Source organism: Thalassophryne amazonica, chromosome 23 (assembly GCF_902500255.1).
Source record: "Thalassophryne amazonica chromosome 23, fThaAma1.1, whole genome shotgun sequence".
NCBI classification, from domain to species: domain Eukaryota; kingdom Metazoa; phylum Chordata; class Actinopteri; order Batrachoidiformes; family Batrachoididae; genus Thalassophryne; species Thalassophryne amazonica.
Window position 1 is genome coordinate 12,314,460 of NC_047125.1, and position 12,484 is coordinate 12,326,943.

Below are 12,484 nucleotides of genomic sequence, written 5' to 3' on the forward strand. Positions count from 1 at the left end.
TTTTACATCCTCATTGAAGACAACTTTGGATGCTGTAGCTCCTCTGAAAAAGAGAGCTTTAAATCAGAAGTGTCTGACTCCGTGGTATAACTCACAAACTCGTAGCTTAAAGCAGATAACCCGTAAGTTGGAGAGGAAATGGCGTCTCACTAATTTAGAAGATCTTCACTTAGCCTGGAAAAAGAGTCTGTTGCTCTATAAAAAAGCCCTCCGTAAAGCTAGGACATCTTTCTACTCATCACTAATTGAAGAAAATAAGAACAACCCCAGGTTTCTTTTCAGCACTGTAGCCAGGCTGACAAAGAGTCAGAGCTCTATTGAGCTGAGTATTCCATTAACTTTAACTAGTAATGACTTCATGACTTTCTTTGCTAACAAAATTTTAACTATTAGAGAAAAAATTACTCATAACCATCCCAAAGACGTATCGTTATCTTTGGCTGCTTTCAGTGATGCCGGTATTTGGTTAGACTCTTTCTCTCCGATTGTTCTGTCTGAGTTATTTTCATTAGTTACTTCATCCAAACGATCAACATGTTTATTAGACCCCATTCCTACCAGGCTGCTCAAGGAAGCCCTACCATTATTTAATGCTTCGATCTTAAATATGATCAATCTATCTTTGTTAGTTGGCTATGTACCACAGGCTTTTAAGGTGGCAGTAATTAAACCATTACTTAAAAAGCCATCACTTGACCCAGCTATCTTAGCTAATTATAGGCCAATCTCCAACCTTCCTTTTCTCTCAAAAATTCTTGAAAGGGTAGTTGTAAAACAGCTAACTGATCATCTGCAGAGGAATGGTCTATTTGAAGAGTTTCAGTCAGGTTTTAGAATTCATCATAGTACAGAAACAGCATTAGTGAAGGTTACAAATGATCTTCTTATGGCCTCGGACAGTGGATTCATCTCTGTGCTTGTTCTGTTAGACCTCAGTGCTGCTTTTGATACTGTTGACCATAAAATTTTATTACAGAGATTAGAGCATGCCATAGGTATTAAAGGCACTGCGCTGCGGTGGTTTGAATCATATTTGTCTAATAGATTACAATTTGTTCATGTAAATGGGGAATCTTCTTCACAGACTAAAGTTAATTATGGAGTTCCACAAGGTTCTGTGCTAGGACCAATTTTATTCACTTTATACATGCTTCCCTTAGGCAGTATTATTAGACGGTATTGCTTAAATTTTCATTGTTACGCAGATGATACCCAGCTTTATCTATCCATGAAGCCAGAGGACACACACCAATTAGCTAAACTGCAGGATTGTCTTACAGACATAAAGACATGGATGACCTCTAATTTCCTGCTTTTAAACTCAGATAAAACTGAAGTTATTGTACTTGGCCCCACAAATCTTAGAAACATGGTGTCTAACCAGATCCTTACTCTGGATGGCATTACCCTGACCTCTAGTAATACTGTGAGAAATCTTGGAGTCATTTTTGATCAGGATATGTCATTCAAAGCGCATATTAAACAAATATGTAGGACTGCTTTTTTGCATTTATGCAATATCTCTAAAATCAGAAAGGTCCTGTCTCAGAGTGATGCTGAAAAACTAATTCATGCATTTATTTCCTCTAGGCTGGACTATTGTAATTCATTATTATCAGGTTGTCCTAAAAGTTCCCTAAAAAGCCTTCAGTTAATTCAAAATGCTGCAGCTAGAGTACTGACGGGGACTAGAAGGAGAGAGCATATCTCACCCATATTGGCCTCTCTTCATTGGCTTCCTGTTAATTCTAGAATAGAATTTAAAATTCTTCTTCTTACTTATAAGGTTTTGAATAATCAGGTCCCATCTTATCTTAGGGACCTCGTAGTACCATATCACCCCAATAGAGCGCTTCGCTCTCAGACTGCAGGCTTACTTGTAGTTCCTAGGGTTTGTAAGAGTAGAATGGGAGGCAGAGCCTTCAGCTTTCAGGCTCCTCTCCTGTGGAACCAGCTCCCAATTCAGATCAGGGAGACAGACACCCTCTCTACTTTAAGATTAGTCTTAAAACTTTCCTTTTTGCTAAAGCTTATAGTTAGGGCTGGATCAGGTGACCCTGAACCATCCCTTAGTTATGCTGCTATAGACGTAGACTGCTGGGGGGTTCCCATGATGCACTGTTTCTTTCTCTTTTTGCTCTGTATGCACCACTCTGCATTTAATCATTAGTGATCGATCTCTGCTCCCCTCCACAGCATGTCTTTTTCCTGGTTCTCTCCCTCAGCCCCAACCAGTCCCAGCAGAAGACTGCCCCTCCCTGAGCCTGGTTCTGCTGGAGGTTTCTTCCTGTTAAAAGGGAGTTTTTCCTTCCCACTGTAGCCAAGTGCTTGCTCACAGGGGGTCGTTTTGACCGTTGGGGTTTTACATAATTATTGTATGGCCTTGCCTTACAATATAAAGCACCTTGGGGCAACTGTTTGTTGTGATTTGGTGCTATATAAAAAAATTGATTGATTGATTGAAGCTTTGTAGGTGGAATTCTTTCCCATTCTTGCTTGATGTACGACTTCAGCTGTTCAACAGTCCGGGGTCTCCGTTGTCGTATTTTGCGCTTCATAATGCACCGCACATTTTCAATGGGCAACAGGTCTGGACTGCAGGCAGGCCAGTAAGTACCCGTGCTCTTTTTCTTTTTTCCTCTTTTGTCCGGAGGACACGACATCCATGATTTCCAAAAACAATTTGAAATGTGGACTCATCAGACCATAGCACACTTTTCCACTTTGTGTCTGTCCATTTCATATGAGCTTGGGCCCGGAGAAGGTGGCGGTGCTTATGTGTAGAAAGTTCTCCAGATTCTCTGAATCTTCTGATTATATTATCAACTGTAGATGATGGAATCCCTAAATTCCTTGCAATTGAACATTGGGAAACACTGTTCTTAAACTGGACTATTTTTTTTCACACAGTTGTTCACAAAGTGGTGATCCTCACCCCATCTTTGCTTGTGAACGGCTGAGCCTTTTGGGGAAGCTCCTTTTATAGCCAATCATGACACTCACAATTAGTGTCTTTAGTTCCCAAATGCTTATTGAGTGTTGTTAGAAGGAAAGGTGATGTAACACCGTGGTAAACATACCACTGTCCCAGCTTTTTTGAAACATGTTACAGGCATCCATTTCAAAATGAGCAAATATTTGCACAAAAACAATAAAGTTTATCAGTTTGAACATTAAATATCTTGTCTTTGTGGTGTATTCAATTGAATATAGGTTGAAGAGGATTTGCCAATCATTGTATTCTGTTTTTATTTACATTTTACACAACGTCCCAACTTCAATGGAATTGGGACTGTAATACATGCTTCTCATACATTTACATTGTACAGAAAAAATCAAGTTGCCTTATTGTGGGATTAAATGTCTTTATATAAACCGCTGGTGTGGTGTATGCAGTATTTACATCATTGTGTGTTGTTTTACAGCTTCACACAGTAACCTTTATGTCACTTTGTCGTTACACAACACGCCATTTGTTACTGTAAGTGCCTCTTCTTCACTAAATCATTCAAGGATGTTTTATTTTCCATGCATTTGTATATATTAGCAGCAGAATTACTAAAAGGTAAATTAACCAGTTTTCACAAAACAAGTTCAGAAGATGTGGTTAAACTTGGAGTGGGTAGGATTAAATTTACAGGACAATTAGAATACAGGAATGGAGTGAATAAATTCTTTATTTTAAAGAAAAGCAAAGTTACGGTAGGCTTGTGAGATTTTTGCTTGTGTCTGACAATCATTTCTCTTCAGAAAAGAGCAGAAACCCAGTTACAGAACCTTGAAAAGTCGGGCCATTTAAAAAATAAGATGAATGCCTGTGAGGCCAAACAGTTCAGGCAGCCAACTGAAGTCATGTTGATCATATTGTCTGATTGTGATTCAGAGTTGAATGAAGTAAAATCAATGTGTGGTTACATGTTAAACTTGGTGCAGTATTTCAGGTTAGCATTTCAGTCATAGCCAAATATGTGTGCAAGCATCTGTTCAAAAGAAAAGTTTGAGTTTTGTGTAGAACAGAAAAAAGTTCCTAGCCAGTGTGAGATGAGAGGTGACACGCTGTCGGGTGTCAATTTGTAAGGGCCCGGGCACACGGCGATAGCTGAACAAAGGATAAAGTCACAAATCGTCGAGAAAAGGTAGACGAAAGATCCTGCACCTTTCCCTTCACAGAGAAGCCTGTGAATCAAGTGCGAAAAAGGAACAAAACGAAACCAAAAACTAACGAAAGAAAAACAAAGCGAATGCCGACCTCGACACTTTAAACAAAATCAAAATCAAACAATCACAATGACTTCACCGACAGCGGGTATGAGACCTTGTCCTGGCGTTGGTTTGGTTGTCTTGACAACAACGGTTGTGCACACGCAGACCAGCCACAAATGGCTGGAATGTGCGTAAATAGTTAAAGTAGTTGATAAAACGTTCTTACCGCTTTTGTTTCTATATGACAATATTGCTTTTTGTCCCACACATGGACGAGTCATCAGCGATATGAGGATGTTACGTTCAGCTCATCTGAGCTTTAGTTATTGATCCGTCGTCAACATTCGTGCAATATGTCGGACTTGGGAGGTTGGACGACAGCCAAAGGGAACGCTGACGTTACGGAAACCACGCAAATGATAAGGAGCTGTCCAGACAGAAAACAAAACAAAATACGGGCGAATTGAGGTTGTTGCTGGGATTCGTTCAGATTTTCCACAGTTTGAAAATTCTGATGAAACCGCCAGCTGCAGGAACACAGGTGAATGAAGGTAAAACGATGCCTCTGAAAGCCAACGTAAGTCCAGATTTTTTGTTTTGTTTGGGCTTCGTTGTCCATTGCTGGTGCAATGTGACTGCGGCTTAACTCACCAAATTAAAAAGCGCATATAATGACGGTAAAGTGAGGAGACAGTGGTTAAATTTGATTCAACATATCTGCCAAAAAAAGTAACTTTCTTTTGCCTTTTTATTATCCCATAGCCTTGTCTGCCACCTGGTGAACAGTTATTTGAGTCATCTGCTTTCAGGTCAAAGGAATGGATACTTCATGTACATCGGATGGAGTCTCGCTTGCATTGTGGGGGAATGTCTGCTACAACATTTGGCCAGTGCCTGGAGAAGACCAAGGACATGCCCATGTTTCACCTAGCTGTAGCAGACAGATTTACTCCTGTAAGTTGGGATGGATCGGTTGTGTGCCTGGTTGGTAGCCAGGCACAAAACCTGTTTATACAGATGGAGTGCTTCTTCTTTGTCTATTATAAGGATGGAGTGTGTCCGGATATAGCACCTATTGGAATAGGTGCTATATTAATGAATGGGTTGTTGCATTCTATTGCACTCTCAACAGATAATGCAATGCTTTTGCACAATGCCTTGGGAAACCAGAAATACGGTGTTAAACACAGTTTAGTGAAGTGGACGTGGCTATGCGAAAATATGTATATTGCGTAAATGCAAATGTATATAAAAGTAGAATCCAAGCGTTGCATGGTTAGTGTGCACACAAAAGCAAAAGGTGGCAAAGCACAGAGCTCGGCTTAAGGGTAGATTCCAAAACACTTGAAGCTAAACAGAAGAGACAAATTAAAAATTGCCTGGAGGACTGTAAAGCAATGAATAAAAAGTAACTCACCATATTGAGTAACAAAAGCAATGCAACTGTCGACTATAATAGGGACACAGTTTTTCGTCAGCTGTTGGTCGCTGAGTGCATTGCCATCTGTGCCAGCAGCCTGTCTGATGGCAGAATGCCACAATGCGAAGTCTATTTTGTTGACACCACGGATGTAAACTGTTCTATTAAAAGAGTTTAAAAAAGACATGATTAGAAGAAAGAAAAAATGCACATTATGTACACTAACAAGATGCTTTTATACATTTTAAAATTAAGAGTTGCTCAGATTATTTGGAAAAGCACATTGAAGCCATTTAAAAAAAAAAAGCAAGCAGCAAGATTAAAGGAATACAAAAGTGCTTGTAAAAGAATATCTAGAAACAACTGCTGGTTTCCCGCGAGGCCTGATCAAAAGCGCACAAAACACATAGCAATTAACGGAGTAAGCACAAAGTCTTGTTGTGTTACTGTAAAAGGGAGCCTTAAAAAGTGTGGGCTCGTGTGAGGGCTGCCACCTCACCCATTCTCTCCAGCTGAAGCGGGAGGCGTAGCGAGGCTTTAATTACCTCAGATGGTTACTCTAGGTAAAGAGCATTCTGACTAACAAGACAAAGGCAGAATCAAAGCCCATAGAAAAAACTGTGTTGCATAATGCATAGTGTTGCTGTATCACAAATACTTTGCCAATTAGTACAGCAGCAGCTCCCCCTCCACCCCCAAGAAAAAAAAGGCACCGACATACCTTCCGCCTTCCACCATGAGTAAAACGTGGATCTTTGCTTCGCCCTCTGCATGCGTGGAGACAGCTGGTGATGGGAGGGGAAAAAAGACGAGTTAAAGACAATGTCGACTCCAAACGTGTGCATTCAGACAGCCACACGTTCCCTTCTAATGCATGGTAATGTGTTCGAGGTTTGCATTAGCTTTATCTCTAAAGGACGAACCCTTCGTAGCGTGTGCCGTCGGGCTTGATCGTTGATGCATTCATCACGTCACGGAAAGGTCTCACTTCACCCGAGCATCCACTTACAAGTAACAGCACACAATATGTCTAGACGGATCGGAGTGGTCTTTTCAAAATGCAAAGGCACGCATTAAGAAGTCAAGAAATGGTTCTACACCTTAGCGACAAAGACACAAATTCACCTTTTGTCTTGCATGAAGATTTGACAGTTTTTTTGTATTTCGGATATAATATGCACAAGGATGCAGACTGCAGGAAATTAATCTTTGCAATCAATGTTTAAAAAGGAAAACCAAGTAGGTAAAAATAAAACAAAAATGACTGTAATCTTTGCCATCTGCTTGGATCGTGGCAACAAGCAGAGACAACAGAGCGAATACAAAAAGAGCCGAGGTGTCACTAATCTCCTAGCAACAACATCTGGCACTTTCATCATCTGTTTTCCAAAGCCTGTGCACAAACAATGCCCAAAACCTATACCGAGCAAAAATACACAGTGCCACACTGTGATCTTTATGGGTATGATATATGACTTGGATAGCTTACTTAATGACTTGCTCAAGGACACTTAGACACTATTGAGGTACAACTCTTCGGTTTGTGGACTCTTTACTGACTAATAACCAATATGTTGGCGTATTTTTACAGCTGCAGTGGGAATTTTGCAGAAAATGTCTAGAACAGGCAGAAAATACACAATTGAACTTTACTTTAGAGCTACAATGTGGTAGATTTAAGAGCGTTTATTTGTAGAAATATCTACATTGGCGCGTGCCACCTCATGCAGGCCAACATGATGATGAAGACAGTAGCCCAAAAGGGACATACTTGGCCAAAAGAGACCAAAAAACTGAAGAGGGAAAAATCTGCACACTGTAGTTCTAAAGGAAGCATTTTGCACAGCCAATGCATATTTTTTATCAGGTGTGTCAAAATCCAACCCCTAATCAGCACCGTGACACCTGGGTAACAGATCAAGTAGGCGATTGTTTGTTGATTTGAAATACAGTGGGGACCTCGTGTGCTCCGTGGCCGCTACAGTAACCATGAAGTCCCCACAGGAATCCTGAACACAAGACAGCTAATGGGGCTCTGGTGAAACAAGAAGTCCTCAATGGCAGAGGAGGTGATGGCTTGTAGCCCAACAGATAAGGTAGATGAATACTGCAGCAGGTCTTCAGACTCAGACTGGAAACATGGTAGCTACGTCCGTCTTCTCTTCGTGGATTATGGCCTGAGGACTTTCTGTCAGATTGCTCCCAGAGTCAGGATTGGCCCCCACATATCCACAGCTCTCACACTCAGCACCCCCCCCCCCCAAAAGCTACGTGCTGAGCCCACTGCTCTTCACCCTCTACACCTCTGACTGCACACCTGTCCACACCAGCAACACCTTCATTAAGTATGCGGATGACACCACAGTGGTAGGCTGTATCACTGGAGGAGATGAGTCCGCTTACGGGATGAGGTGGAACAGCTGTTGGTGTGGTGTTGCGAAAATAACCTGCTCTTGAACACATCCAAAACCAAGGAGCTAATCATAGACTTCAGGAGAAACAAAACAGACATTCAGAACATTATCATTGGAGGGACTTGTGTGGAAAAGGTCAGAGACTTCTGTTCCCTGGGAGACCATATAAATGAGAAACTGACCTGGGACAGGAAGACTGCATACTTGGTGAAGAAGGCACAGCAAAGACTCCACTTTCTGAGAAATCTCAGGAAAAATAACATAAACCAGAGATTGCTCGTATCTTTTTACCGCTCTACCATGGAGACCATCATCACATACTGTCTCTGTATGTGGTTTGCCAGCTGCATGGTGGCAAACAGGAAAGAGCTCCAGAGGGTTACCAAAATGGCAGAAGATCATTGGGTGCCCTCTACCCACACTAGGGGACATTCATGGCTCGTATTGTCTCAGGAGAGCCAAGACCATCCTAAAGGACTCATCCCACCCTGGACACTCTCTGTTTGAGCTACTGCCATCGGGCAGACAGTACAGGGCCATTAAAGCAAGAACAAGTAGACTGAAAACAGTTTCTACCCAACTGCTGTTAGAGTTTCTTATGCCACTGGAACCAAATAGCCAGGTCACATGCCACACTTAAAAAATAATGCAAAATTTGTTAATGTGCAATATCCACTGCCACTGAAATATCCAGTGTTGTACATACTTTTCTCTTTTTTATATATACATATTATCTCTTCTTTGCTACTATGTACTTATACTTTTTATCTTTTTTTAATTTGTGCTTTGAACATATTTTTTTCATTCTGTTAAATTTTATGTACATAATTTTTTCTTCCCCAGACCTTTTAAGTCTGTGTGTGGTTTACTCAAGTTTACAGTTGTATGCAAACGTTTGGGCAACTCCTTTATAAATCATTGGTTGTTTGGATCAGAAATTTCAGTTAAATATATCATATAGCAGACAAACACACTGATATTTGAGAAGTGAAATGAAGTTCCTAGTATTTACAGAAAGGGTGCAAGAATTATTTGAACAAAATTGGACAGGTGCATAAATATGGGCACCCTTGTCATTTTATTGATTTGAATGCATTTAGCACTAATTATTGGAACACAAAATTGGTTTCGTAAGCTCACTGAGTGGCAACATGGGAGCCTCTAAACACCTCTCAAATGACCTGAAAACAAAGACTGTTCAACATCATGATTTAAGGGAAGGATACAAAAAGCTGTCTCAGAAATTTCAGCTGTCAGTTTCCACTGTGAGGAACATAGTGAGGAAATGGAAGACAAATTCAAATTTATTAATTTATATAGCGCCAATTCACTACAAAATCGTCTCAAGGCGCTTCACAACATAAAAAAACAATTAAAAATTTAAAACACAATAAAAACAACCATAAAAGAAAGACAGCAGTAAAAGAATACAAGATTAAAAACACATCATAACACTAATGATAAAACAGGGAAAATAAATGAGTCTTTAAACGTGATTTAAAGGTCTCCACAGTGTCCGACTGCCGAATGTGTGCCGGCAGATCGTTCCACAGAGCTGGGGCACGATAGGAAAAAGCTCTGTAACCGGCAGACTTTTTATTCACCCTGCACCCTGAGAACGCAGGGCCCGAGCTGGTACATAGGGGCTTATCAGGTCAGCCAGATAGGGAGGTGCAAGTCCATGAACAACTTTATAAACTAAAATCAGTACTTTAAAATCCGATCTTGCAGAAACAGGAAGCCACTGCAGGGACGCCAAGATTGGCGTAATGTGGTCAAACTTTCTGCTCCGTGTCAAAAGTCTGGCAGCAGCATTCTGAACCAATTGAAGACCCCTGATCCTGGACTGCGGTAAGCCAGAGAATAGAGCATTACAATAGTCCAATCTAGAAGAGACAAACGCATGAATCAAAGTCTCAGCATCAGCCATAGACAGAATAGGACGAATCCTCGCTATATTTCACAAATGGAAGAAGGCAGTCCTTGTAATGTCTCTAATGTGGAGATCAAAGGACAACGCAGGATCAAAAATTACTCCAAGGTTCCTCACTTTATCCATATGATGTATAACACACGGACCTAAGCTAAATGCTAGCTGATCAAATTGATGCCGATATCTCGCTGGACCAAAGGCACAGTACTAGTTAAGGCCTGAAGTGGCAGGCCAAGAAAAATCTCAGATAAGCTGAAGTGAAGGATGGTGAGAACAGTCATATTCAACCCACAGACCTGCTCCAAAGACCTACAACATGATCTTGCTGCAGATAGTGTCTCTGTGCATTGTCAACTATACAGCGCACTTTTCACAAGGAGATGCTGTATGATGCTGTCATGCAGAGGAAACCTTTTCTGCGTACACGCCACAAACAGAGTCACTTGAGGTATGCTAAAGCATATTTGGCCAAGTCAGTTTCATTTTGGAATAAGGTGCTGTGGACTGATGAAACTAAAATTGAGTTATTTGGACATAACAAGGGGCGGTATGCAGGGATGAAAAAGAACACAGCATTCCAAGAAAAACACTTGCTACCTACAGTAAAATTTGGAGGCGGTTCCATCATGCTGTGGGGCTGTGTGGCCAGTGCAGGTACTAAGAATCTTTTTAAAGTTGAGGGTCACATGGATTCCAGTCACTATCAGCAGATTCTTGAGAACAATGTTCATGAATTAGTGACAAAGTTAAAGTTGCGCCGGGCTGGATTTTTTCAACAAGACAACGACCCTAAACACTGCTCAAAATCTACTAAGGCATTCGTGCAGAGGAACAAGTACAATGTTCTGGAATGGCCATCTCAGTCCCCAGATCTGAATATTATTGAAAATCTGTGGTGTGATTTTTAAGCGGGCTGTCCATGCTCAGAAACCAACAAACCTGAGATGTTTTGTAAAGAAAAATGGTCCAGAATACCTTCAACCAGAATCCAGACTCTCATTGGAAAGTATAGGAAGCGTTTGGAGGCTGTTATTTCTGCAAAAGCAGGATCTACTAAATATTGATGTATTTTTTCTGTTGGGGTGCCCAAATTTATGCACCTGCCTAATTTTGTTTAAAGAATTATTGCACACTTTGTGTAAATCCTATAAACTTCATTCACTTCTCAAATATCACTGTGTGTCTGCTATACGATATATTTAACTGAAATTGCTGATACAAACAACCAATGATTTATAAAGGAAAATCATGGAAATCATCAGAGATGCCCAAACCTTTGCATACAACTGTACATCTGCACTGAAATGCTTGCACTTTACCTTTCATTGTACTTGTTCCAATAACAATGGATCTGTCAAGGACCAAGTATTTTTGCAGTTCAATGACATTCCTACATTAAACAAAGGCATCTCTAGACTGACCTCACCACTGCGTCTACCATCTCATCTGGGAATCGATCAAGAAACGAGAGACAGAGAGATTGCCATGACAACAGTATATCGGTGCTGATTATGGGCACCGATACTCAGCCAACCCCTAAACAGTATTTTGATTATATCAATGAATAAGACGATTTAGGGATCTCTACTACAAAGACACATCCATAATTCAAAATCCGACAAAATATTGCAGTATTCAGAGCTCCCTTCTTCACACAGGAATTCAAATTTGAGGAAATGTAAAACTAATTCTCTCACTTGATAAGAGGTTTGTCCAAACTTTTCCACATGCCAGAAATGTAACATTTTTTAAGCCTTTGTATATTGCACTAAACAGCTAAAACCAATAATCCCCAAAAGCCACTCATGAAAAATAATTTGCTTTTTGTTTTGTTTGTCTGATTTTCATGGGCAGAGTATTTCATTCTGATCCAAACAAGAGAAGAATGAGGTTGGCTTCGGAGTGGTATTGACTTGAGTGAGGTTTATTAACAGTGTTATCAGGTAAATGCAAAATACTTGTCATCACTGCTTGAACAAATACACAGCAATCCACTTTTATCCATCCTTTTAGCTCAGTGGGAGAAAATCTATTACTTATTGTGTGTCTCTGATAAGAGAATAAGTCTGCGGCCTTGTTTCCTCTATAATGTGTACTGGGTGACTTTACGAGATTTCAATGTTGTTTTTTTCAGTAGAAAATCTAGTTGATTTAGAGTCTCGTGGACAAGTGTTGTTTTGTCAAGTAATACGACGTGATGGCCACATAAAATTAACAGCTCGGTGCGATTATTGGGGTCAGAAGGTGTGCAATTAAGCCAAAACTCAATGAGAAATGCTGACCATCATCACATGTGGGAGGCTGATGGAGGAAGTTTAACTGCATCCAGTAGGAACTTCTACTGATTGGGTGGTCGAGGAAGACACTAAAAAATAAACATGCTTTGGATAATAAATGGCAATGTGCAACTGTAAGCATGCTCTGATTTGTTAATCAGGAGGATGTTAACATTGGCCTGATGGACCGCTTGCAATGTTCTGGCTGCTTGGTCAGTTCCCACCACCAATCTTCAAA

General features: G+C 40.6%; 1 protein-coding gene across 5 annotated transcripts in view; it reads right to left on the bottom strand.

Moving 5' to 3' along the window:
- The window catches only part of zmp:0000000660 (arf-GAP with Rho-GAP domain, ANK repeat and PH domain-containing protein 2), a 215,809-nt gene that overhangs the window by 38,136 nt on the left and 165,189 nt on the right, over positions 1–12,484 (bottom strand). For all 5 annotated transcript variants that reach the window (XM_034164507.1, XM_034164506.1, XM_034164503.1 and 2 more), the window contains 2 exons: positions 6,345–6,408; positions 5,621–5,784 (listed from right to left, as the gene is read on the bottom strand). In XM_034164507.1, coding sequence (XP_034020398.1) covers positions 5,621–5,784; positions 6,345–6,408 — 228 coding nt within the window. The remainder of the gene's footprint in view (positions 1–5,620; positions 5,785–6,344; positions 6,409–12,484) is intronic.